Source organism: Candoia aspera, chromosome 3 (assembly GCF_035149785.1).
Source record: "Candoia aspera isolate rCanAsp1 chromosome 3, rCanAsp1.hap2, whole genome shotgun sequence".
Lineage (NCBI taxonomy): Eukaryota > Metazoa > Chordata > Lepidosauria > Squamata > Boidae > Candoia > Candoia aspera.
This window is the reverse complement of record NC_086155.1, coordinates 69,897,426-69,924,790: the sequence shown is the minus strand read 5'-3', so window position 1 is coordinate 69,924,790 and position 27,365 is coordinate 69,897,426. Positions and strand designations below refer to the sequence as shown.

The 27,365-nt window shown below is 37.6% G+C and overlaps 1 protein-coding gene across 1 annotated transcript in view; it reads right to left on the bottom strand.

Moving 5' to 3' along the window:
* ROR1 (receptor tyrosine kinase like orphan receptor 1) overlaps positions 1–27,365 on the bottom strand; it is a 195,872-nt gene that overhangs the window by 36,259 nt on the left and 132,248 nt on the right. The window contains exons 3-4 of the mRNA XM_063298074.1: positions 13,840–14,127; positions 11,503–11,533 (exon numbers count right to left, since the gene is read on the bottom strand). Coding sequence (XP_063154144.1) covers positions 11,503–11,533; positions 13,840–14,127 — 319 coding nt within the window. The remainder of the gene's footprint in view (positions 1–11,502; positions 11,534–13,839; positions 14,128–27,365) is intronic.

Sequence of the window (27,365 nt, the reverse complement as noted above, 5' to 3'; positions counted from 1 at the left end):
CAAAGGATAAAAAGGAAATTGTTTGCTAGGGGCTTTGTTGACTATCTAGCTAAAAAGGAAGAAATCTGTTTTTCTTTCCACAATAATAACCATGGCAGGTTTTGCTGTTCACAAAATCAGTAACTTCGTCACATTGTGAAGTCAATGATTGATCCCTTTTTATAGCAATTGAACAGCTGATAGGGACTTCTACAATTATATTCCTCCCACATTCCTACCTTAATGCAGCTAATCCAGTGGCACTGTGCATGGCCTGAATTACAAGACTAAATGATGTAACACCTTATCATCTTTCTTCCATGCCCTTAATGATTTTGTGATGAAGTAATGGAAGTTGCAACTGACCTCTGCAACTACCACTCAAGTTCATAATATACACACAGGCTATGGAAACGATATTATCTTTACCTCTAAAAGTCCTTTCTAAATGTCCTATGGTTTATTGCAGCAGTGAAAAGCAGTTCAGGTCACCAGAGATTTATCCCCCTTTTTAATGTTTTTACTAGACTGAATAAACACATTCCCAAGGATTGAGGCCACTGGCTACTCCAAAGATCGGCAAAGCACAAGGTAAACTTGTTTAAGTTGAAGTCTGTAAGATTGACACTTCTTTACAACAATGGGTAGCTTTGTTAGCTTTAAATGGAAGCTAAAATGTGCCCTCTTCCTTGGAAAGCAATAAAAGTTTCTGGTCTTACTGGTTGCATATTGGGTTTCAAGTCATCTTCATCACAAGGTTTCTGTTATAAAATGTTCACATTCTTCCAAAAAGTCTCCCTGCACTAAGACAGAAAGCTTTTGTTCTGGTGGAACTATTGTTTTTCGTTTCTGGTAGCCAGCATGGAGAATATACATTTCAACCATAAATATAGATTCAAAAGGATAAGTTAAAGCATTTCTCCACAGGGAAATAAATGTCCAATTATTTTGGTGTGAAAAAGTGTATGGTTTCACTGGATTCATGGTATTAAAATCAGAATACAATGAGCTAGCATCAAGTTTTGTTTAAATTTGCCAGAATGGAACTTCATGAATCATCAAAAACACTTCAGCTGGAGACTTGCAACTTAAATTGACATTATCTTTCAAATCTATTGTCTCTTCTTGGCAGAATAGGATGAGCAAGTAACTTCTTGGACAGAAGGCATCTGATCCTGGCTTCACAGAGTCATGAAACTAAAAGGGAACATTTAAGTGATCGACTCCAATCCCTTGCTCAGTGCAGCAATCCAGATTAAAACTGTCCTGGCAGATGGCTATCTACCTCTCTTGTACACATCCAGTCAGCAATCTTCAGTAACAGACTCCACAACCAAAATGACTTTTACTGATAGAAACTTTTTTGTAACATTCAGTCAAAATCTACCTCCCTGTAACTGAAATCTATTATTCTACGTCCTGAACTTTGGAGCAATACAAAAACAAGTCTTTCTTTCATGTAACATCCTTTCAGATGCTTGCAGTCCTATCATATACCCTGCAACCTATCTTCTTTTCTCAAAACAGAATATTCCTTCAGTCTTTCCTTTTGATAGAATTTAGTTTCTAGCTCCCAAATAATCCTCACTGCCTCTCTCTAATGCTGGTGCCCAGAACTGGTCAACTTATTTAAAGTGCAGGTCTAACTAATTACAATAAGGTGGAATTATTACTTCCTGTAGTTTAGAAACCTCACTACAGCTGAGTTTAATGCAGCCTAAACTGTTATCAGCTAAGATCATTTTTGAAAGTACACAGGACTTTATAAAATAGGAGCATTAAAAATGAGCAGAGCTTTGATTGCACCACTGTGGCCACTATCTTGACTTTTTTGACCATACTCCCTGACTGCCAAGCTAGTAAACCCTAGCTGTTAACCAGTACATTTGATCTAAATCCCAAACTAATCTTTTCATTAACATGACTATAATGTGATTGCTTTTGTGTTCAGTTCAGCCTGAAATAAGGTTCACACCAATTTGAGACATCACCAAATCACTGTGGGACTCCTCCAGAAAGTTCTAATACGAATCTAGATCTTGAAGAGTAATTGGTTTAGAGCAGTGTTTCTCAACTTCGGCAACTTTAAGGTGTGTGGACTTCAACTCCCGGAATTCCCCAGCCAGTTTGCCAGGAGTTAAAGTCCACACTTGAAGTTGCCAAGGTTGAGAAACACTGATTTAGAGTTTGGCAGGGGACAGAGAAAGGTGTTATTGCAGGTGTTATTCTGTGTCCAGTGAGGGGAAAAGAAAAGAGAGAGTTGTTTTGTGACTGACCCTTCAATAATCCTGGTGAAAGCTTCTATTAGACCCCTCCAACTGCAGAACTTTAAGTTAGGGATATTCAGTGGACTTTTGCCAATCTCTCCCAAAGTAAAGTTTTACTGGGATTTTGGGACTCAAGAGGCTGGGTACTTGCTTGGAAAATGCTCAATATTAAACCCTTCTGGTCCTATTATTGTCACACATCTACCATCCATTCACTCCAAATGAAACTCCATGAGTTAACATGGACTATACTACAGAGAAGACTATACTACAGAAAGTTCTAATACGAATCTAGATCTTGAAGAGTAATTGGTTTAGAGCAGTGTTTCTCAACTTCGGCAACTTTAAGGTGTGTGGACTTCAACTCCCGGAATTCCCCAGCCAGTTTGCCAGGAGTTAAAGTCCACACTTGAAGTTGCTAAGGTTGAGAAACACTGATTTAGAGTTTGGCAGGGGACAGAGAAAGGTGTTATTGCAGGCGTTATTCTGTGTCCAGTGAGGGGAAAAGAAAAGGGAGAGTTGTTTTGTGACTGACCCTTCAATAATCCTGGTGAAAGCTTCTATTAGACCCCTCCAACTGCAGAACTTTAAGTTAGGGATATTCAGTGGACTTTTGCCAATCTCTCCCAAAGTAAAGTTTTACTGGGATTTTGGGACTCAAGAGGCTGGGTACTTGCTTGGAAAATGCTCAATATTAAACCCTTCTGGTCCTATTATTGTCACACATCTACCATCCATTCACTCCAAATGAAACTCCATGAGTTAACATGGACTATACTACAGAGAATTAGTGGCAGCAGTATGCTTGGCTCTCTCTTCTTTGGCTGATATCCCTTTGGTGACTGGCCAGCCAAGACCTCTGGTTTCTCCCCTCACTGCCTGTGATATGGCTTAACCCTCCCCAGTATTCTTGCCATGAAAACTAAATGGATCAGTACAACAAGAGAAATGTCAGTATATCATCAGAAGATGAGACCCCCAGGTCAGAAGATGGTCAAAATGCTACTGGGGAGGAACAGAGGATGAGTTCAACTAGCCCCAGATGTGATGACGCAGCTAGCTCAAAGCCGAAAGGACAGTGAACGGCGAATCCAATGTTCTAAGGATCAACACACCATTGGAACCTGGAATGTAAGATCTATGAGCCAGGGCAAATTGGATGTGGTTATTGGGGAGATGTCAAGATTAAAGATAGACATTTTGGGCGTCAGTGAACTGAAATGGACTGGAATGGGCCACTTCACATCAAATGACCACCAGATCTGCTACTGTGGACAAGAGGACCACAGAGGAAATGGAGTAGCCTTCACAATTAATAGTAAAGTGGCTAAAGCAGTGCTTGGATACAATCCAAAAAATGACAGAAGGATCTCAATTCGAATTCAGGGCAAGCCATCTAACATCACAGTGATCCAAATATACGCCCCAACTACAGATGCTGAAAAAGCTGAAGTAGAGCAGTTCTATGAGGATCTGCAGCACCTACTGGACAACACGCCTAAAAGAGATGTTATTTTCATCACGGGAGACTGGAATGCTAAGGTGGGCAGTCAAATGACACCTGGAATTACAGGTAAGCATGGCCTGGGAGAACAAAACAAAGCAGGACATAGGCTGATAGAATTTTGCCAAGCAAAAGCAAAAAGCAACAGTGATAGGGGGAGATATGCCCAATTAAATGCAAAATTCCAGAGGTTAGCCAGAAGAGATAAGGAATTATTTTTAAACAAGCAATGTGCCGAAGTGGAAGAAGTCAATAGAATAGGAAGGACAAGAGACCTCTTCCAGAAAATTAGAAACATCGGACCTGTATAGCAAGGATAACAATATCGGGGATAGCTTTGACGGTGTGGTCAGTGAGCTAGAGCCAGATATCCTGAAGAGTGCGGTTGAATGGGCCTTAAGAAGCATTGCTAATTAGAAGGAAGCAGGAGACGACGGCATTCCAGCTGAACTGTTCAAAATCTTGCAAGATGATGCTGTCAAGGTAATGCATGCTATATGCCAGCAAATTTGGAAAACACAGGAATGGTCATCAGATTGGAAAAAATCAACTTATATCCCCATACCAAAAAAGGGAAACACTAAAGAATGTTCAAACTATCGAACAGTGGCGCTCATTTCACATGCCAGTAAGGTAATGCTCAAGATCCTGCAAGGTAGACTTCAGCAATTCATGGAGCGAGAATTGCCAGATGTACAAGCTGGGTTTAGAAAAGGCAGAGGAACTAGGGACCAAATTGCCAACATCCGCTGGATAATGGAAAAAACATCTATTTCTGTTTTCTTGACTATTCTAAAGCCTTTGACTGTGTGGACCATTACAAATTGTGGCAAGTTCTTAGCGGTATGGGGATACCAAGTCATCTTGTATGCCTCCTGAAGAATCTGTATAACGACCAAGTAGCAACAGTAAGAACAGACAACGGAACAACAGACTGGTTTAAGATTGGGAAAGGAGTATGGCAGGGCTGTATCCTCTCACCCTACCTATTCAACTTGTATGCAGAACACATCATGCGACATGCTGGGCTTGAGGAATCCAAGGCTGGGGTTAAAATCACTGGAGGAAACATTAACAATCTCAGATATGCAGATGATACCACTTGGATGGCTGAAAGCGAAGAGGAACTGAGGAGCCTTATGATGAAGGTGAAAGAAGAAAGTGCAAAAGCTGGCTTGCAGCTAAACCTCAAAAAAAGCAAGATTATGGCAACCAGCTTGATTGATAACTTGCAAATAGAGGGAGAAAATGTAGAGGCAGTGAAAGACTTTGTATTTCTAGGTGCGAAGATTACTGCAGATGCTGACTGCAGTCAGGAAATCAGAAGACGCTTAATCCTTGGGAGAAGAGCAATGACAAATCTCGATAAAATAGTTAAGAGCAGAGACGTCACACTGACAACAAAGGCCCGCATAGTTAAAGCAATGGTGTTCCCCATCGTAACATATGGCTGTGAGAGCTGGACCATAAGGAAGGCTGAGAGAAGGAAGGTAAGATGCTTTGGAACTGTGGTGTTGGAGGAAAATTCTGAGAGTGCCTTGGACTGCAAGAAGATCAAACCAGTCCATCCTCCAGGAAATAAAGCCAGACTGCAAACTTGAGGGAATGATATTAAAGGCAAAACTGAAGTACTTTGGCCACATAATGAGAAGACAGGACACCCTGGAGAAGATGCTGATGCTAGGGAGAGTGGAGGGCAAAAGGAAGAGGGGCTGACCAAGGGCAAGATGGATGGATGATATTCTAGAGGTGACGGACTCCTCCCTGGAGGAGCTGGGGGTGTTGACGACCAACAGGAACCTCTGGCGTGGGCTGGTCCATGAAGTCACGAAGAGTCGGAAGCGACTAAACGAATAAACAATAACAACCATTTTCATAAATAGCAGCAGCAGTGTCCTGACTCCCAGGAAACACTCTGAGACAAGGAACTGTTCTCTAATGTTTATTGCTAGTACATAACAGTAATCCTAACAAACTGAACAAGTGTGGGAAAAACCCAGCCATATAAACCCCGCAGGTTAAGGCGGTCCCAATCTGTGCCTCTTGGAATGGCTCACCAATTCCTCAGTGCTACGCATGCGCTTAACAGTCTGGAAGGGAGCCCCCTGCTCGCCATCCTTACTCATGACAAGCAGCAGCCGCAGCAGCAGCATGAAGTAACTGAAAGAAAATTTCTCACAAAATTTGGACACTCCACTTTAGCAGCTTTTTCTACAACTCTACCGTGTCCTCCTTCCTGTTTGGCATTTTTTAAACAACTGCTCTTGAAAAAAAATGAGACAAGGCAAACAGGGTAGGTTGATTTTGTTTGACAATCTAGCCCATTCTGACTAAATGGGCTGGACAGATAACTTCATTACATATCAGAGGAGGAAGATCTGCACACTTGTTTCAGATTTATATGGCTGCCCATCTTGCAACTGTAGTGATTTTGGGCAGCTCATAAAGTTAAAACTCAACAAAGCAACAATTATAATTACGATTAATATACATATTGTGGGTGCCTAGGGCCACAACAGGCAACAATGAAACCTTATGGGAGAAAAAAAATGCTCAAGATGAATTTCTGTTAATGAATTAGTGAAGAGTTTTTATTTTGCTTTTCTCTGGGAAAGAATAGGAGAGCAATGATTTGTCAAATGTTTTAGTTCTATACATTTTGCTACATTTGATCTTAGAGACCTGACACTGGTTGTCATAGCTGTAGTGCAACAATCAACATCCCTTTTGCCTCTGAGGACAATTTGCAACAATAGGCAATCAAATGCACAGGCTTTCTAATTGCTACCAACTCTTATGCATATACCTTCTGACAAATACAGCCACAATTCATTCTTTCCCTATCTAACTTAGCTTGCAGATCCCACTCCACCGATCAGGGAAAAGCTTCTCTTAGCCAGACAGACAAAAAGGAAAGCACACAGGGAATCATCCAGTTAATGCAAGGATTGTTTGGCAAGTTCTGTTTTGAGTATGGTTATTCTAATCACCAAACTAGCCTTCTTATAAAAACAGAACTTTTAAGAGTTTGATATTTTAATGAGAAGCACAAAGTATGCCTCAAATTAATTGGGTAGACTTCTAAGTCAATATGATAAGTTAAGGAAGCATTTATTTAGGTTCGTGCTTCTTGATTGTAATTTATTTTACACATTTGTGATGTTAAATTATGTATTTGAAAACTGGATTTCCAGTTCATGAAAGGGAAAATCAGTGCCTGAACCCTTACTACTGTGTCTTTTATTAAGTCTTGTTTTCCAAACACAATGGATAATGCCACTGAATGGCAACCTCAGTTTTTTCTTAATGTTACAAGCTCAGATTATCTTGTTCTTCTTTCTGAATGCTGGATATTTCAGAACCCTGAAATCAGATCTTTAAACACACATCTTGTATTGCCACACAACAATCACCATAACCCTCGGCTGATTGACACACAGAAGGAAGGTGAAAGGTTAGATTTTCATTTCTTTTAAGGAAATGAAGCTAAGGTCTTTGAAAACCGAAGATCTGCAGCAACCATGTTACAATAACACTTTGAGGAAATCCTAAAATTGTATATTTGACAATTTTGACTGGTTTGCTTCTTCTGTAATAAAGAAGAAGCAAACCATTTATCTTCTCCTTCTTTAGAATGAAACAAAGAAAATTATTTATTGAGATTTCTGTAGAGGCCTTGAAAGTTATAAAGGAATGTGAGAAATAAAAAGGATATTTTCATCTTATTTCACATTTATATTTGAATAAGTGAACTGCTAAAAAACTGCATAATGGTAACAAGCCAAAACTGCTGAAGCCAGACTGCTCTGAATTTGGCAGAACTGATCCAAACATTAACATGTAGACATGCTGGGGTGAATGCCATTAATAATATGGAGGAAGGGCAGGAAATTGAGCCGTTGGGGTGTTTCCTTCTGGAAAGTTGTTCTGTTCATCTAATGAGACATAGGCTTCCCAACTTAGGAGGTAGCTAAGAAAGCCAGAAGCTTGGACAGTGGAAACTGTGAGTATATCGTTCCTGCTGCCAATGGTGGGCAGATGGACTTTTCAAAGTCTGGTCCTGTTGATTTAGCCAACATGTTCAAGAAATGTAATTTTTGTACCTTGTAGTTGAAGATAAAAATAAATTGTTAATCTTATAATTAAATCTTTGCAGATGCTTTGAAAGTCCACAAGTTCTATAATGCACGAACAATTCTATTTTGTTTGCAACAAAACAAAACCCAACTATTTTACAGAAAAATTAAGTTATAACAGGTGCAATCCAAATTCCTATTCATCAGGCAACTAGCTTTTCTATACTAATTCCCATTTCATCCACACTTGGATACAAAAAGCTCACACAAACTTTGGAGCACCAAGCTTCCTATCATTCCTGATCCACAGGAGAGGACTTAGAAAGTACCCATAGCTTTAAAAAATGTTTAAATGATTCTAATTAGCAGTTCCAAAAGGAGGAGACAGGATTTTAAGTAGGTTGATATTTTTGGCAAGTGGCAGCTAGGCCACATTAGTCTTCTGGCAAATGCAGATTAAATCCAGATCCTTTTTCCCCTCCCTACAAAATAGCACATAATTGCTGGATTTCAACTTTTAAAAAATGCTTTATGTGTACAGCCCTGCTGCTGTATTAAAGAGAAGAACTTAATGTACAACAGTTTGGAACCTCAAGCAAACTGCAAAAGCTATATATTTTGTGCTTGCTCCCTACTTGGATTGTGTTTGTTTAAATATTTATCAATTTAACTGTTTCTAAATGGCAATTTAAAGACACACAGTATAAGCTACATGATATATTAAGATTATATTTTCAAAGTGCTCACAAAGTCTGAAAAATCAAAAATCTTTCATTTGCAAGGAATTATTCTAATAGAGAAAGCTTGTGAGATAAAAAGTAGCCAGTGATAATGCATGCATATTGTGGTGGCTTCTACAAAGAAGGCATTCCGGTACTGGTAAGAGTGACACAGGCTCTGGACTTGCACAAGATCCTAAAACGCGATAGTATCAACGATCACATGGGAAAAATCAAAATAACATGCTGACATGTTGAGTCCACATTTTGAGTTGGTTTTAGGGTCCAAGACCATTTCACACTAGGGTTATAGGAAGCATTTCAAATGAGAGAAAGAGAGAAAACCTGGCATCCTGCTTTCTTTGGGCCACAGAATATATGATACTCCTCCTCTTCAGACTTCCTGACTGAATGCATGGAGGCTGGAGATAAGTGTGGACAAGGGCTATGGGCATGGCCCCATTCTCTGCACTCTCTGAAGTCTCCCCATGTTCAAGCATGGACCTCTAAGGCTGAAAATGGAGTATCTGTCTAAGAGCACCAACTGAAATCTCAGCTGGAGATCTCTTATGCAAAGCTCAGATTCTTAATTATCATACTTCAATCCTGCACCAAATTATTATTTTAATTCGTCAAATAGAATGCCTGTTTTCAACTTCACAGAAGTATTCTAATGTCTTTGATTTTTTAGAAATGCTTCCAAAAATACACGGAGGGGAAACGACGCCTTATAAATGGAGCATGACACAATAAAAACAAGTTTGCATTAAAAGGTAAAATTTGTTTCACACTTAGTTTAATATCCAGATCTGTTGAGTTGTATTTTGCTCTCAGCGATTTCAGTAAAACTCCTTTAGAACTTTCAACAAGTAATTTATACTGGTGTAAGTGCACCAACAAATCTAGGATAATGATATAAGAAGTGCAGAAAGGGGGAAAAATGACATAATGATGGAAAAGGCTCGCACTTCAACATTTTCCCAGGATAAAAGTATTTTCTCCCCTTCTAAGAAATCCTCTTATCTTTAGGAATCTACTCTGCCATGCCTGCAGCAGACTGTTCTATCTCTCCTCTGACTGCTGATCTGTCACGGCAACAGCCAAGCAGATTAAAATTAAGAAAGTAACACAGTTCTGAGACCATTAAAAGAACAGCAGGCTGGTCAATGGGTCATGAAAACTTTCTCAGATTCCAATACATACCAAATAATGGATTACTACTGGAGAAGATTTTAACATGCTAGAGGGTTAGTCATCTCCTTCATACTTCAGAAGGAAGTATGTTTAGAAAACACAGAAAGAGATACATACTGCTTTGTAGTAAAGAAGTACAGACTTTCAGAAATACAGAGAGCAACCCTCCAGTCTCCATCCCTACCTTTTGTGTGCTGTGTGACAGTCTGACCTATTTTCTCCCAGTGTACTCTGTACTATCTAAATACAGGCAATATTTAATGTATAATCTAATGCAATTAATTCATTTCCTGACCTCTTCTATTGCTTATGGTGTCAATATTAATAAAACGTTTGTTTAGTCAACACCAACTAAAATAATAGAGAAACAAATTATAAAGCACCAAAAAAATTATCTCCACTGATACAGAATTATATGTATTTTAATTTATAATAATATTAGTTGTGGCATTATTGCAATATTTGGTATCAGGTTTATATTTTAAGTGCTATATCATATTTTACAGAAATCTTTGCTTTGTTACAGTTTCCACACATGTGTGCACACACACAAACAAATATATGCTGGGAAACACAATAAATAGTGAGATGAGAGGGTGGTGAAATGCAAAGCTACATATTGTGCTGATTAAGTTAAATCTTAAATGATGTAGAGGCAGCACATAATTGTAAATGACCATTTACAAACCAGTGTCGCTGATAACACAAACATCCTGTTGTTGCTGAATTAATTAACACCTTTAGTAGAATGAAATCCATACTGAGGAAAAACCAATTATCATGTTAGACTCTCCCTTTGAAATTCTTTTCTTCAAGAATGGCTACTTTAACAGCAAAAAAAATAATAATCCTGGGAGGCTAAAATATTTTCTTACTGGTCCAAAATAGGTATAAATGTGGACTAAAAAACAGGAGTAAGGAAGAAAATGGTTAAGGAAATATCTTCCTTGAAAATTTTCTATTCTTCATGAGCGGTTATTAAATACATTATATGATGAACCTTGTCTTGCTAGTTTGAGACCATGAATTTCGTTAGATGAGCATCCTGCAAATCAGTCAATACACCCAGCCCGATTATTCAATTGGTTAGCTTTATATTCTGCAGGGATAGTCTGCAAACCATTCAGAGCAGCACTTTGTGAGCCAGCCCCACCCCCACTGGAGACTTGAAGTAAGATCTTTGCTTTGCTTACCCTGTTTGATGACAAAACCCTCAATTATTGATCACTTCTGACCAAGGCCTGTATGATACAAGTGGGCTTCACTTAGTCATACTTGTGTAGCTCATAGCCAGCAAATGGGAAAGATTGAAAGCACTGTCTGCCACAGTTTCTGTCAAGGGTGGTGAGTTCCTTCAATTTATAGATAGCTGAATCCAAACCCTCAAGTCTTCTGTCTGCTAACATTCTAATACTTTAGAGTCAAGCATTTAGGATGGATTAGGAACTAAGGAAGTGTAGAAGCTGCTTGGTTCAACTAAGGGGAGATGTGAACTTTTCCTTGGGCAGGGATTGCTACAGACCTCTTTTTAGTGTACCTCTGTGTCTATGTGCATCTATAAATATGTTTTTAAAAAATGAAAACTTGGCTCCTACAATAAATACAGAATTCATAAAAAGAAATAATATTGTATTAACATCCATGCACATTCGATAATGATAATATATCTCTAATTTAGAGCACCATTCATAACTTTTGAGAATTATACTTTTAAATATTGATTTAAAGTACTAATTAGTTAATATAATTATTAACAAACTCACGATGTTCCTGGGCTTGCTGTTGGAGGAGGACCTAGAGAAGTTAGGTTTGGAGGAAAAAAAAATATGTAAGATGCACTGTCATAGAAAAAAAACTTCACTTTCATCAACTGCTATGTTACTTTATTATCTAAATTTCTAAAATGAAAGCAATTATAAGACAAACTGTCCTTATAAACAAGCCCTCTACTTTAACAGATAATTTGATAAACATATTTATTTAAAGAACTTACATGGCTGCCTATCTCATACAGCAATCCTAGGCAGCTCATAGCAACCAATTTAAAAAAACAAACAAACATAAAAACACATCATACCCTTCCCATCAAGGCACTAGAACCACCCATACTCCATCCTAGCCCAATGCTTGGGAGAAGAGCCAGGGCTTCATGGCCTTCTGGAAGGCTAAAAGGCTATCTCACCCCTGAATCTCAAGTGGGAAGCTATTTCAAAGGGCCAGGGCAGCTACGCAGAAGGCACGCCTCCAAGGTCTCACTAGGTGACAACATTTGACGGAAAGGACCTTGTTTTCCACATTATAATTTACTTTGGATATAATACTTACTTGTTTTAGTTTTTCCACTGAATGTAAGTCTGTCCACTTCATCACAGTGAATGTTTATCATTTATATAATTCTAAATATATTATTTCAGAAACTATGAGACTGAAAGACAATGGAAGTCACTACTGAACTATTTTAACATATGTGAGTTTCCCTGCAAAATACTGTAGTTCTCTGTATAAAGTAATTTAGAACATCAAGGTCTGGTTTTCTAAAATAGAATATTGTGCTGTAGTTTTAATAGCACAGAAATAAAGATTTATTATAATTAAAAGGATTCCCAATACATTTAAGAATGGCAAATAGCTATCAACTATAGTCTGACACAAGCAGCTATCATTGTGTCTTCAAGGAAGCTTTAAATTTCTATTTCCTGAAAAACAGCCTTTGTATTATATTGTTTAATATTCAGCTGTCCACATAAATAGTAAAGGGTCTTCTTGTGAAGCAAGATAAACGCTTTGCCTCAAATGACCGTACAGATTTCTTCTTAAGAAAACCTCAGTGACTGAAGCCATACAGGTAGTCCTCATTTAACCATTTGTTTAATGACGGTTCAGACTTATGATGGTGCTGGAAAAACTGACTTACGACTGGTCCTTACGACCATCACAGCATCCCCACAGTCACGTGATCACAATTTGGGTGCTTGGCAACCAGTTCACATTTATGACCACTGCAGCATCCTGTGGTCATGTGATCACCATTTTCAACCTTCCTGGCTGGCTTCTGGCAAGCAAAATCAATGAGGAACGTGTGATTCGCTTAACAACCATGTGGTTCACCTGTGGTGATTTGCTTAACAACCACCACAAAAAGGTTGTAAAATCAGGTCAGATTCACTTAATGACCACTTCGCAACCAAAATCCCAGTCCCCATTGTGGTCGTTAAGTGAGGACTACCTGCAGCTATGATCATCTTTGCCAGTTTACTTCTCCTGAAGCTTCTGTCTACTCTTCATAATTTAATCCATGTTACCTGGATAAGTAGGTTATGGACCAAACTACACTTGATGTCTATCATGAACAAGCACTTAGCAGGTACATTTTTTGTTATTAAAATACTAATTATAGGAGACTGGGACTATGAAGAATCAGAATGGCAGTGTGTTAACCTTTCCACAATGCATTATGACATGAAAATCCAGAATATTAGTTTTGGAATACTGTGATGAGATTGCAATGTTTAGGGAATGATTTCAGTACCTGTACCAGTTATCTTGATCCCTTATCACTCCCACTACCTAATTACTGATATTGTAGCATTACAGGAAAACTATCAGTTTAAATCAATATGCATATTAAATACTACATTTACATGAAAGGAAACAACCACAAATTTCAGGAATCACACCCCTGAAGTGTAGACATTAAAAAAAAGAACTATTATATTCTCAATGAATATCATTTCATTTTTAACAGTAATTAAAAAAAAAAACTCTTAAGCTTTCCTTTCAGATAAATTATACTATATAATGTTCAGTTTGGTCCCTCATGGCAAATCTGCCCCTGCTTCCTTATTCATTTCATATTAGAACTATATTTATATTACAAATGACAGCGTTAAAATATTTGGCTAAAGCTGTTATCTGAAAATCAGCAATTTGAATAAAGAACTGCACTGTTATTCTCAAAAGAAAGTCTACTTTGGTAAGATATGACCAGAAAACCTTTGCCCTATCTCCATTTCTCAACCAAAAGTGACATCAGCATCCAGAGAGCTAGGAAATGTTTGTTAAAACCAGTTTTCCCATGGGTAGTAGCAGCAGCTTCTTACCAAATTTCACAAATAATACCCCTGTTGTAGAGACTGTCTTCCTGCCATTTGTTGCCACACATTGAAAATAACCAGTGTCTGTGGTATCAAGGTTTCTTATTCGTAATCGGGACCCATAGCTTGTTGCACGAAAGGATATCCTCCTGGGTTCTTGCACAACAGGAGCGTCGTTTTTCAACCAACGCACAGTTGGAGAAGGATTACCGGAAACCTTACAGTGCAGTTCCGCAGTCTGACCCAGAGTAGTGGTGATATTGTTCATCGGCTCATCTAGTGTCAAGAAATAATCTGTCAAATGCACAAAGAAAAGGAATTAGCTGAGGCAACTACATGTCTCTACACATTATTCTAAAAGAATCAAATTATTGTCTCTGAAAATCAAGTAAGGAAAATCTGTGTAACATAAATATAACAATAAACCAAGGGAACTTATGTAAGTCTTGATGGCCATTTTACTGAAGCATTTGTAAAACAGGGACTTTATTATAGTTTTATCTTAAGTTGGGATAAATGGATTCTGCATGGAGGTTTCCAAATAATCAGGCATTTCTCACTGAATTCATCAAATAAAAAAAATCAGTAGAAAATACAACCTAAGCCAGATCGCACATTAGAATTTTCCTGGAAGTCCACGTTTAACAAAAGCATATTGACAGGTCAGAGATTCAAATTAGATTAGATTTCTTTACTATGTGGAAATTGCTTACACTTTAAAGATAGTGATTTTAGATGTTTTATGTTATAAAGACAATAAATATTAGTTTTTCTGCATCCTGAGTATGTGTCAGCACACTGCATGTACTTCCTAGTTGGTAGGATGCAGCAACATTTCTTCTCTCATGCCACTAATTTCTTTGCCATGCTATTTCTTACTCCTTTTTTGGTTCAAGGTAACACTGCCTACCTTGAAAGCAATTGTAGGATAGGCCTGTATGTATGTATGGGCCTGTATGTATTAGTTCTCTGCTCACCATATTTGGATTATAGAAAAGTAGCACCATACAAGCAGCCCTTTGAAAGAACCAAAGCACATGTGAGGTACAATTAACAGCTTCTGCCAATCATTCCAGTCAAGGCCCTCACTATGGATCTGTTCTTCAAAGCCATGAAGCAGCTTCTCAAGGGCTCAGTGCATTCTGTCATGTACAGAAAACAACTTTTGTTGGGATAGGCATCCTATATCCTATGGCACCCTATAGATCCACTCTTCAAAGCCTTTAACCAGCTGCAACTTCCCTATTTATTTATCCATCCGACAAATAGATAGATAGATAAGATAGATAGATAGATAGATAGATAGATAGATAGGAAGTTGCAGCTGGTTAAAGGCTTTGGAGAGTGGATCTATAGGGTGCCAGGGGAATTACTGGCATAGCTGTAATGATTAATAGAAAGTAATGAGTAAAATATATTAAGAAATAATACACAAATAGAAGATTTAATATGATGTACCAGTCAGACAAACATTATGCATGCAAACACTCCCTATCATGCCCATCTGATTCTCTGTTCAACCTTCCTTTAACTTTTTTTTCCAATTCCCTTCCTTAAAAAAGTAAGCTGGCATGCTTAAAAATAAATGACTTGTCTCTAGCAACATTTTTATTTACAAAAATTCATCTAGGTCCCATATAGGCCAATATCGTTTATTCTGCACAGCTAACAGCTTTACTGACCCTACCCACTCTCCCCCAAAAAAGCTACATGCCACCCAGCCAACTCCAATATTAACAGCAATCCACACTGTCACTTGGTGACCATTATTGCAACAGAAGTGGACAGAGTAAAATAGCAAAAACTTGCTTTGCTTTACAATAAAAATTTTAATAATTTTGGAAGCCACCCAGAGTCACTGTGTGTGAGTTGGGCAGCCATAAAAATTTGTTTAATAAATAAATAAATAATGAATAAATTCATTTTTAATGGCATAACATAGTACTTTTCATTTTCTTCCTTTTTTTACTCACTAGAGTTTTTTGGCAACTATTTATGAAAAGGGCTCAGTTTTACAGGCTTTGGTTTAGCGAATAAAGTAGTCCTCATTTGGCACTCATGATGATTGGACACTGGGGTGTTCACATTGCAGTAACAAGGGTGAACAGGTGGGATGTCAAAATCTGTAAGATTGTGGGCACATTACTCCTGCAGATTTTGACTTCTCCTTGCAGGTGAGACCCCTGCTCTACAAGGGGATTGTAAGGATAATCCAATATTATAAAGATTATAACACTGAAGTAATGCAGGTGTCAGGGCAGCCTCGCCTCGAATAAAACACGGACTCACTTAGAGGGTCTAAGGATTTCCGGCTTTATTGAAACGGAATGCATGCAGAGGAAAAGACGGGAATGCGTGAAGGGTGGCAGGGCATCCCGTTTATACCCCGGCGGCGGACCTTGTCCCCCTCCACCCCCTATTGTCCCCCCAAGCCAGGTCTGGATGGGGGATTAGCGTGGTAATGGGTTCGGTGATGGGTGATTTGGGCGATCTCCGACGATCCTCTTTGTCTTCTTGCCTTCGTCCGGTGCAGGTGCGTCCCCCCGGGGTAATGGGTGGGAGTTCCTCCGATCTGCTGATGGTCTCCAGGTCCGGTCTGAGGTGCCCTTCTATTGTCCTGGTGATTTACTTGTGGGTTTGTGTGCTTAAGGGATGATGTGTGTGTTTAAGGGATTATGGTTCTCCCTTCCTCTTTCCTGATGTGCATGTTCCCCGTTGTGATGCACTTATGCCTTGCAACGGGGAACATGACAGCAGGTACTATTGGACTTGACAATTCTAGAGTAACAGTAAAACTGATTTACCTAAATTAGATATCAACTCTGGTGTTGAAAATAGGTTGCAAAACTAAATCCTATCTCAATTTATATATTCTTCTACCAAGACTCTCATTCCCTTCAATAAGACCTTATTTCAGTGGATTTAAGGACCGTAACCATAAATCAGAAGTAGCCTTCAGTTTTTATACACATCAGCCTTCATTTGAGACTTGCTATTTACCAAAAATAGTTTTATACAACACTTTTTAATATTAAAAATTTTGGTTTTAGACCAGACATAATATAGTAACAGGCAATTGCATCTTTTAATTTGTTAAAACAATTTTCTCCCAGTCTTAAACTTTGAATGTCAAGTATTAACCTACAAAGTGTTATTTTTAATGCCTTAGTTGTAGCCACTGAAATTTGCTGACAGACCTTGACTGTAGCAGGCCTAGTGGGTGCCCTGTAATGAACTTTTAAATTACTTGAGATAATATCTGGAAAACTCAGTCTTAAATATGTTTCTGGTTTTGACTGGATGCCAATGCAAATACTGAAGATTATAAGTCACCTTCAGGAGCTTAAGAGTACAAACTGGAGACACAAAATATAAAACCTAAATATTAAATCAGCTTTTGGGGGCAACTTTCCTTGTTTGTAAATGTGTGAGTGAGTGTGATGGAATAATCACAGGTTTGCTTTTATATACAACATACACTTTATATGGAATAATATGTATACCTATACTGTACCTATTTGCAACTTTTACATCTTGACATTGTTAAACAGGAAACTTTTTTTCATTGCTCTAAGCAGTATTTAGGTATTTTTCCCATTAAAACCTTTAAATTTCAGAACAGAGTTTGGATATTTATACTTTAGTTTCTGTTTCTAAAAGCTCTATAAGAATTCGGTATTAATGGAGAATTTTGTTTTTATACGATCACATTTGTAAAACCTACACAATCTTATGCTGAAATCTTTACCTTTCTTGATATTCTCCAGATATGTTGAAACCAAAAATGTTAGGAAGTTAGAGAATTTACAGTACAAACCAATCAGGTTTAGGAAGACAGTCCTATACATGCATTTTTTTAGGAGTGAACTTTCATATTTAGGATTGCAGTGTTAACTTTGCCCCACATATTGTTCTAATGAAGCACTTTATAATCCAATGAGGAGAAGGCCTACATCAAGAAAATGCACCACAGAGATGCTTGATGTTCCTTTCTTATTTTTATCACTTCCTTTCAAGACAGTACACATGGTTTTTAATTCTAAGGCAAGTTGGTTTATGTGATGGCAAATGGCCCAAAACTGATCACCAAGCTTTATGCCTAGGTGGGGATTTCACTCTACGTCTTCCCATGAATGGGTTGGGGATTGTGATCAGAACTAACCTGTTTTGGTTATTTGGCAATTCATATGAAGCCTAACAATGAATGTTCTGAATAGGAAAAAAACTAGCCACTGGTTTTGCTTTGCAAGTTTAGTTCTATTTTATCAAAAATCTCAATTAAACATATAAAGAAAATTGTAAAAATGCACGAGAGCTTGTTTCACCATTTATACATTATCCAAGCTAATATACCAAGACAACCAACAGGCTGTCAGATTCCAACTATACAATGTGGGTGATGGACTGGAAATTCTAAAAGCAGGACTTCTGGTGGACATGGCCGACTGAACAGCTGTGTCCGTGAGCTCCGCAGATAGAACTGACAGCAGCGGGGATTTTGGGGGGGGGGGTTTGGACTTGGGCAGGTTTTTTCTTGAAGCCCAAGAGCAATTTCACAGACAAAGAAAACACTCGGAATCATCCCATCTGCCCTCTGGAACAGCAACTCAAAGCCTGAGAATCGCAAAGAGCATTCCCAGTGATCGGGTAAGAGCTGTCAGGAGGCCGGGACGTTGTCATTTCCAAGCCACGCTGTAGCCTTATGAGACACTAGGTCAAGCCACCCCATTTCTAAATCACCCAATTTATATATATTTTTTAAAATTTCGTACCCTAAGAGAGACTTTCTACAGCAAGGAGAAGCGATCTGTCTTGGTGCTTGTCATTATTTTTGGTAGTAATTGTTCAAACATCTTTTTATGCTTTGGCTTATTTTCCCATTTCAATATTGAGGAGGACTGAGAATAAATAATAATAACCCTGTTATTATTTTTGTATCGAATTTGAAGGATTTAATATTTTTCTACATGTTGAATCTGCTGTTTTGAATCTTCGGCTTTCTGTTTCCACTTTCCCTGGGAGCTGCTTGTTACCATACTTTTTCTTATGTCAACAACTTTCAGAGATTTTCCATTAACTCATTAACTCCTACTCTCACTAGTCAAGTATCTAGGGGGCACCATAATCTACTGCCTGAAACATGGAGGATTTCAAGGAGACTTTCTCAGAGTTCTGTTGTGAGCTTCCTTGTGAGTTTGAACAGATCTGTTATGATACCTGTCAAGCTATTCTGCAAGATATTCAGGACATTGCAGAAAATATCAGCTTTACAATGTGTCAATTGGCTGAGGACATTGTTGAAGAAGATGAAGATTTTAACAAAGATAGAGATGTTTCTACTGACGATGAGATTGAAACTTTTGTTGAAATGCCAGGGGACGATTACATTTTGGTGTTGAAGGGGTTAAGGGACAGTCTGAGTTGCAAATTACAAATGCAGAGTTGTTGTTGTTTTTTTCTAATGGAATGTTATGGGAAAGAAGAGGCTCTGTTCTATGGCAGGTTTTTTGCTGAGAAGTCTGAGTTTCCAAGAGGGGCAGTTGGGTAGTTTCATTAGTTTCATTTCTGTATGAAAAATTCCTTGTAATATGGAGATATGTAAATGCTTTGGTTTATTTCAAGGTGGGGTAGAGAATTAAAAATGTATATTTGGATTGATATTAAGGCTTGTATTACTTCATTTTTCTTTAATGATTTCGATTAAGATTTACTGGATTGCTTTTAAGGTTTGTTTGATTTTTAAGATTTATAAGATATAATAATAATTGCTTGGTTTTAGGTTTAATAGGGTTAAGATTGTTATAGTATTATTAATTATAAAAGTAAACAATTTAATTTTTTTTTATAATTTGATTTCTATTATAGTGGACAGAAATATATAGAATAGTGGTAGGAAGGAAATAATTAAATACATGTTATTTGGGGGGGAGTTTATTTGGAGGTTTATATATTTCTTTTTCTTTTAATATAAGGGAAGGAGCAATTGTGTTTAGTGTTTTTTGAAATGTGCTAATGGAATGATTTATAGAAATAATGTGATCTTGGCTTGATATAGAGCAAGGGATTGATTATGGAAATTGCTCTATATTCTTGTTGAAAGTCGGAAGTCACCTTTTTATGTAATCTTCAAAATTCTTTTTTCTTGTGTTTCACACTCTTTTAGATTCTTTTTGTTTGTTTTTTGTTTGTTTTTTGTAGTTTTTATCTTTGTTTCAAACTTAATAAAGTTCTTATTTAAAAAAAAGGAAATTCTAAAAGCACACTTCACTACTTTATATATGACTATGCTCATAGGCAGAATACAAATGCTGTAAATAAATTATCTGCCAAGATTTGAAAATCAAAAGCAATTGAATCAGATTTCAAGATGTTCTAGTGACCTGTACTGAATGTAAAGACAATAAAATGACATAAAAAGTATTTTAGTAGTTCATTCTATACAGGCCAAATTCTTAAATGTAGTCACTGAATGTATTCACTGAAGAATAATTCATTTTTATGAAAGTTTCAAGGCTGCTATGCTGATCACATAAGTGAGTATGCATCCCAAGCCAGAAAATATTTCTTGTGTGACATCATGTGCAGTATTCCCATTGTTGTGGTTAATGCACGATTATATCAGCTATAGGGAATTAACAAGGCAAGCATCAACTTTTGGACCTTATTACAATTTTAATGCCTTAACAAGTAACTTGGTAGTTTTTTAAACGGCACAATTACAGTATCTAACATTAGAACAAAACAACATTATATCATTCGGCCTCAAAGCTAAGGTGTATGAAATGAAAAAGTATCAAAAGATCAAACAGCCTCTTGCTTAATTGTATTTAATGCAGAACTGGTCTAAGAGCACCCAGATTGTTACCATTGCATCAGACTTAAAGTGTTTCTGTCTAAATTGTTAATGCTTGCAGGGGCTGCATCCAATGGTATATTTGGATGGCCCAATTCCAAGAGTGGAATAGGTAAACAGGTTTCTCTTCTTCAGTTTCTCAGATCTGCTCTGGAATGTTGTATATGTAGGATGGGATGAAGAGGGAGACATGAGCAGGATAGTACATTGCACAAATGGAAGTCCCTTTATATAATTTTAAATGTAGCCCTGTGGTCTGAATTTCATTCCATTCCCAAGCATAAGACATGATCTTTCACTTAGCATAAATGTATTACAGGAATAAAAGTGATCAGTTTTCAGGGAGTCCATCCAGAGATGGCAATAAGGTGAGAGTCAACTGAGGGGATTCAAATGAGTAACAATGTGTATTCTTACAGTCAACTCCTTAAATAATTAACTCCTTTCCTTAATGCTGAAAGGAAGAACAATATTTCTTCTTTCCCCAGTTTTTTCTAGACAAACTTCCCTGGCTGACTGCTAAGGGTTAGCCTTTCTTCTAGCTGTGATTCTGCATTTTAAAGGCCAAAGAATGTATATCCAGATCACCCATATGGATTTATACAGTTGCATCAAATAAACTCCAAGCAGAGGCTCTGCTCCCTTCCCATCTATGATATAACTTTAAAAGGCCGGGTATGAGGAATCTTCTTGCACCTGCCCTGTGGTAATCACTTCCCTAACTCTTGCCCTGATCCTTTCTTTTTATCCTTTAACATCCTTAATTAAAAAGGATAAGCTGCAAGATTTGTAGAGGGTGAACATTCTTTACTGCTAGAAATTGGGGTCCACAACATTTAGAAGGCACCAGGTGATTAAATGCTAGATTAGAAATACTCTAGGCTTTTGGCAATTAAGAACTGATGTGTCTAGGAAGTCACCACAAACGAAGCTCAACTCAAAGTAAACTTACATTCTTAAAGCAAGTCTTCTTCTCTGTCGCTATAACATGTCTTTCTACTGACAGCGTGCTGTGTCTGACAATTTTCTCTACCTACTCATGGTTTTTAGATTTTTCAACCACTTTATTTTCTGAACTCATTTTTAAATTTCCAAAGCCCTGAAACAGTGAAAGCTGCTGAGTGGAAAATTGAACTTTACTTAATATTGTATTTCATGATTAAGTAGGAGGTCAAAATCATTTATAAAGAATTATTTTTAAAATGTTATTTACAATTCATGCAGTTTGAAAAGCCTGTGTGAAATCATGAAAAGAAAAATAAACCATTATCCAGAGAAATGCATAAAATGTCAGACATTGCTATACAGTAATTCATATTTTATTTGCTATAAATAAGTGGTTTGGAAGAAATAATCAAAAATCCTTATCATTTTGTAAACCAGTGAATAAAAACATGGATTTTGATATCACTGAAGTAAGCATACAATATAAACAGTAATGTACAAAAACTGCATAGTAACGTATGTGTAGAGATGTGTGTGTGTTCCTATATGGATATCTATTGGTTAAAGATAAATGTTGTGAAGTCAAAGATATGCAGTTAGTCAGTCACTTTATGATCTGCTTCTTATTAGCCCTTTCTTTGCCTTTTAAAGGTCTATTTTTTAAACCAGAAATGTCAGGATATCTGGAACAGAAATGTACAATAAAACACGTCCCTTGGCCTACTGATCTATTAATCTTTCAACTAAAGCAAGGAAACTGGATGAGCCATGAAGGGTTATTATATATAGTTACCTTGTATATAATGGTCAGACATTCATTATCTTCACTGGAGTTTAAACAAAGGTGGTAGGAGGAATCAAGCAAATTCCAAAATAAATTGCACATTTTCTGAAACACTTTAGCAGGCTGGTGAATGGTACTTAGGTCTATTTCTTTGGTGACTTTCGTTGTATGACCTTCACATTTCACACCTATGTTACTCATGAATCCAATGTTGAAGAAACACAAATTCTCAAATAAAAGCACATACACTATCAGCCAAAAAGCAAACAAAAGAGCTAATGTTCTGTAACTAAAAAATTTTTCAAACGAAGTCATAGTAATTTAGGTCCTCAGCTACTCATGGGATCCCACAAATAGATTTTTCAAAAAATGCTAGTCCATTAATAGTCTCTAAATCTGTAGAACATCCCTAGTTAACAAAGAGGAAATGTTTTCTGTAAACTGTGCATGAATATGAAAACTGTGCATTAAGGTAATTCTACCTTCTTTCACCATATGTACCAATTATTTTATGAGATAAATCTAGAAAAATCTCAAAATCACTAGAACTTGCTTTAGGCTATCTGGCACTCTTGAGACATGCTGGAATACAGCTCACATCATTCTCAGTTGGGGCACTATCTGAAAATTATGAGATGCAGTCCAGCAATCCGGAGGGCATCACATGAAAGCTGTACTAGAGTTTTACAAAACCTGGTTGCTGACACTTCTGATATCATCAACTCAAAAACCAGGTGCACTATCCTATACTTGTTTATTCAGAATATCCCACAAATAACTTTAAATGCCGTTAAACTTACTCTTTCAGGTTAAGTATATACAGGATTACACCTTAATCTAAAGACTGTCACCACAACTCAGAAATAATCCCACTGAGTTTTTGAGGAAAGCTGATTATTTATTACACTGATAATGCCATTTTTTCCAATCACAGAGCTCAATTATACAAGTGATTCCCAGATAATATTTGATTAGTCCTAAACTATAGCAAGTTCTGCTAAACTTCTATGCCCTCAAACTGAGCCCTGAGAAGATGAAATTGCAGCACTAAAAAAAGGAAACAGTAACTACAATGTATAGTTTGAGAAGTTATGGGTTTTTTTTGAAGTTTCACAAAACATACACTCTTGATCAAAGTAGGAAAAACAGTTGAAGAATCTTCTATGCAAAAGAGCTTACATACAGAGTGATCATAATGTGATCCATATACTACAGTATAAGCTTGCTATTCCTCATTAGTTTGAGAATGCAAGAAGAATCAGATCCATACAATCAGGAAGTGAAACATTACAAACATTTATTTTATTTTTCTTTCTGGTTGGGGTGAGGAATGGGGACTCCTTCAGATGTTTCTGCTCTTCAGTTTCCAGCCCCAACATGCCCAGTAGGGAAAATACTTACTACTTAGGAACTGTATTTCTGTAACATCCCATAAGTGACTAACAGAGATCTATGTTTATGAATGTACTTTTTTGTTTTTGGTAAACAGGTCAAAAAAAATAATTTGGGCCAAATCAAATTAAATCATCTTTATTGCAGTCTTTGAGCAGCATTACAAGGAAAGAGAAGAAAATACATTATTATGAGAAACCTATTACCAAGGAAATTATTGCAGAGGAATAAAATAACACATCTAAACCAAAACTCTGTGCAATTGTGTGGCTCAGTTGAGGTATTTTGCTACCTGAAATGAAAGTGAGGGTTAACATCCCTTCAAAGGTAAGGTATATAAAATTGATCTATATGATTCTCCAATTTGGAAATAACTGAGGAAAACAAAACATGTCTTGGAATATCATAAAGACAGTGTCGAACGATATGGGCACAAGTTTCTACCTCCCTAGAGCCACAAGGGGCAAAGGCTATGACAATAAGAAATCTCTTGGAAATCTATTCACCAACAGTGCAGAACAAAAAGAGTTAAAAGCAGGCTCTGAAAAAAGCCCACCTGTACCTTGCTTGGGGATAAATTGTATAAATACCCCAGAATAGAGGGCTTATAACAGACTAACACTTGGCCATAAGATTCAGGAGGATTGGTAAGATTGTTCTGACAATCAGTATCCCTGGGCTATGTTTTATGCCTTCAATGCAATAATCCCTTACAATAGGATTTACAGATATCACACAGGTAAAAAATAAAAAAAAAAGTTGAGAAGTGTCCTAACAGCCAGGAACCACGCTGAGACAAGGAATAGGTCTCTAGTGTTTTATTACTGCTACATAGACAGAAAATCCTAACAAACTGAAGAAGTGTGGGAAAAACCCAGACAGATAAATCCCAAAGTTAAGGCGGGTCTGATCTGTGTCTCTTTGAATGGCTGCTTAACTCCTCAGTACTACGCATGCATTTTCCCCCCTGGATAGAGGCCCCCTCCTGCTCACCATCAGTACTCATGACAAGAAGAATAACAAAAGATAAATAGAAGGAAGAATGCTATTAATTATTACGGTTGGTCACAAAGTCAGTCAGATGTTTAGACCGGATTTGGCAATTTTATCCACCTACCAAGTCCTTCCCAAGGACCTAGAAGAGGCAGATGTTGTTGTTTGATGGTGTTAAAGGATTGCTGGATGTAAGCTGTTCCAAGTAAAGCTGACTTTTGCAATTGACTGATGATTGTGTCAATGCTAATGGTGTTCAAGTAGTGCTCCAGATGTTTTGGAATTGCACCCAAGTCACCTATTACTATTGGTCCTACCTTTGCTTTCTTTCACCACAGTCATTCTACTTCTATTTGCAGGTCTTTGTATTTTGTGATTTTCTCCAGTTCTTTCTTTTCTATTCTGCTATCTCCAGATATTGCAATGTCCACTATCCAGACTTTTTTGCCTTTCTTATCAACAATTGCTAGGTCTGGGGTGTTGTGTGGCAGATGCTTGTCTGTTTGAATTCTGAAGTCCCAGAGCACTTTGGCTTCTTCATTTTCTATTACTTTGTCTATTTTGTGATCCCACCAGTTCTTGCTTGAAGGCAACTGGTATTTCTTGCAGATACTCCAATGCACCATTGTTGCTACTTTGTCATGCCGTTGTTTGTAGTCAGTCTGTGCGATCTTCTTGCAGCAGCTAACTAGGTGGTCCCCTGTTTCTTCAGCTTCTTTGCAGAGGTTGCATTTGCTGTGTGTTGCTGTCTTCTCAATTCTGGCTTTATATGCATTTTTTCTTAAGGCTTGGTCTCATGCAGCCAGAATTAGCCCCTCTGTCTCTTTCTTCAACTTTCCTGCTCTTAGCTATTGCCAGGTCTGGTTGTTATCTGCTTTGCCTGGTAGGTTCTTTATGTGCCAGCCATGTAATATTTTGCCTTACCATGTCTCTTTTCTATTCTTCATTTGGTCTTTCTTATAAGCCAGATCAGTCTCTTTGGTATTCAGTAAGCCTTCATGGTGTACTAGCTTCAGTGCATCTTCTTCACTGTCCTTCAGATATTCTTCCAATGCTTTTTTCTTCTTCAACTGTCTGGTGTACTTGCAACATTCTATACCCACCTATGCTCCTTGGTAAGTAAAGTTTGGACTTTAAGATCTTCTTCACTTCACTACTAACCTTCTTCTTGACTTCAGTATGCTTGATATTGTCAGCCTGAAGGATCTCCAGATATTTATAGTGATCTTGTTCATCCAGCCTCTTGATGTTATTTCCATAGGACATTTTGATTCCTTCAGTTTTCATTATTTTTACCCTGTTGATGGTAAGGGTGGCATATTTGTCCAGTCAAAACTCCACTGCAATATCTTGCCTGCATATTTGGACAGTGTTGAGCATTTCAGATGGTGTTTTTCCATACAGCTTCAGATCATTCATGTAAAGGAGGTGGGATAGCCTAGCAGATGTTTTTGATGTTTCATAGACATGGTCTGACTTGTTCAGTATTGTTGACAGAGGAATCAATGCAACGTCAAACAGTAGTGGTGATAGTGAGTCTCCCTGAAAGATTCCTCTCTTGATGTTAACTTCTCCCAGTCTATCATCATTGACCAGCAATGTCTTCCATTATGCCATTCATCTTTGCACAAAGCTTCTGATGTTTCTATTAACTCCGTTATTTCTAGGCACTTGATTATCCAGTCATGTGGCAGGGAGTTGAATGCCTTCTTGAGATAACAATGTGACTGACTGTGGATAACCTTGGGCAGTTTATGCCAGAACTGAGGAAAGCATGAAAGGATCAGGTATATTATAACCTGGAATTACTACTTAAGTAATAGTTGCTGCTGACTTTGTCCTACTGACTTCTGAGGTTGGTGTATTCACTGGAGACAGAGATCCCAATAATGACCAAAAGTTGACCAGCCCTTTAGTGCCTAAGCTGTCAATGATGAGATTTCACAGGAAAACTGTGGCAATAGGATTCTGATGGGTACCCCAAGAAAAATACAGCTTCAGAGAGCTTACCATTTTATCTAGTCCTTAAACATTATCAGAGCTGGCCCATCAATGAGCTATAACTGCTCATTATAGATAGGCAACTTAAAATTCCAGGAGCTTGAAGACCCAGAAAGTCAGGTTAGATCCCAACAGTTAAAACTGGTGCTTATGTGTAGTGTTCTTTATGAGTGCTTTCACAAATCCCAAAATATTTTGCCATTCCTTCTCCCAGACCACAATGCCTTCACTCCAAATTTCACACCAAAATCTGCATGCAAAGCAACCCAGACCAAACCTGTTCCTGTTGGATCCAGACTCCAAGAGCCAAAAGATGAAATGTCAGGTAGGTCATAAACTGGTATAATTCACATCCTGACTTAAAAAAAAACAAACCCAAACATGTGGAATGTGTTACTTGAAGTAAAAAGGGAAATCCCAACTTCAGAAATAACAGACTGAACATCAGATGATAATCTGGTCCCAACCTTCTCTTTTTCCTCTAACTTTACCAGCAGATTTGCATATCACCATGCATAAAAACAACAAGGAAGCCTTCAAAATGGTGCTTAAAATCTGGAAAGG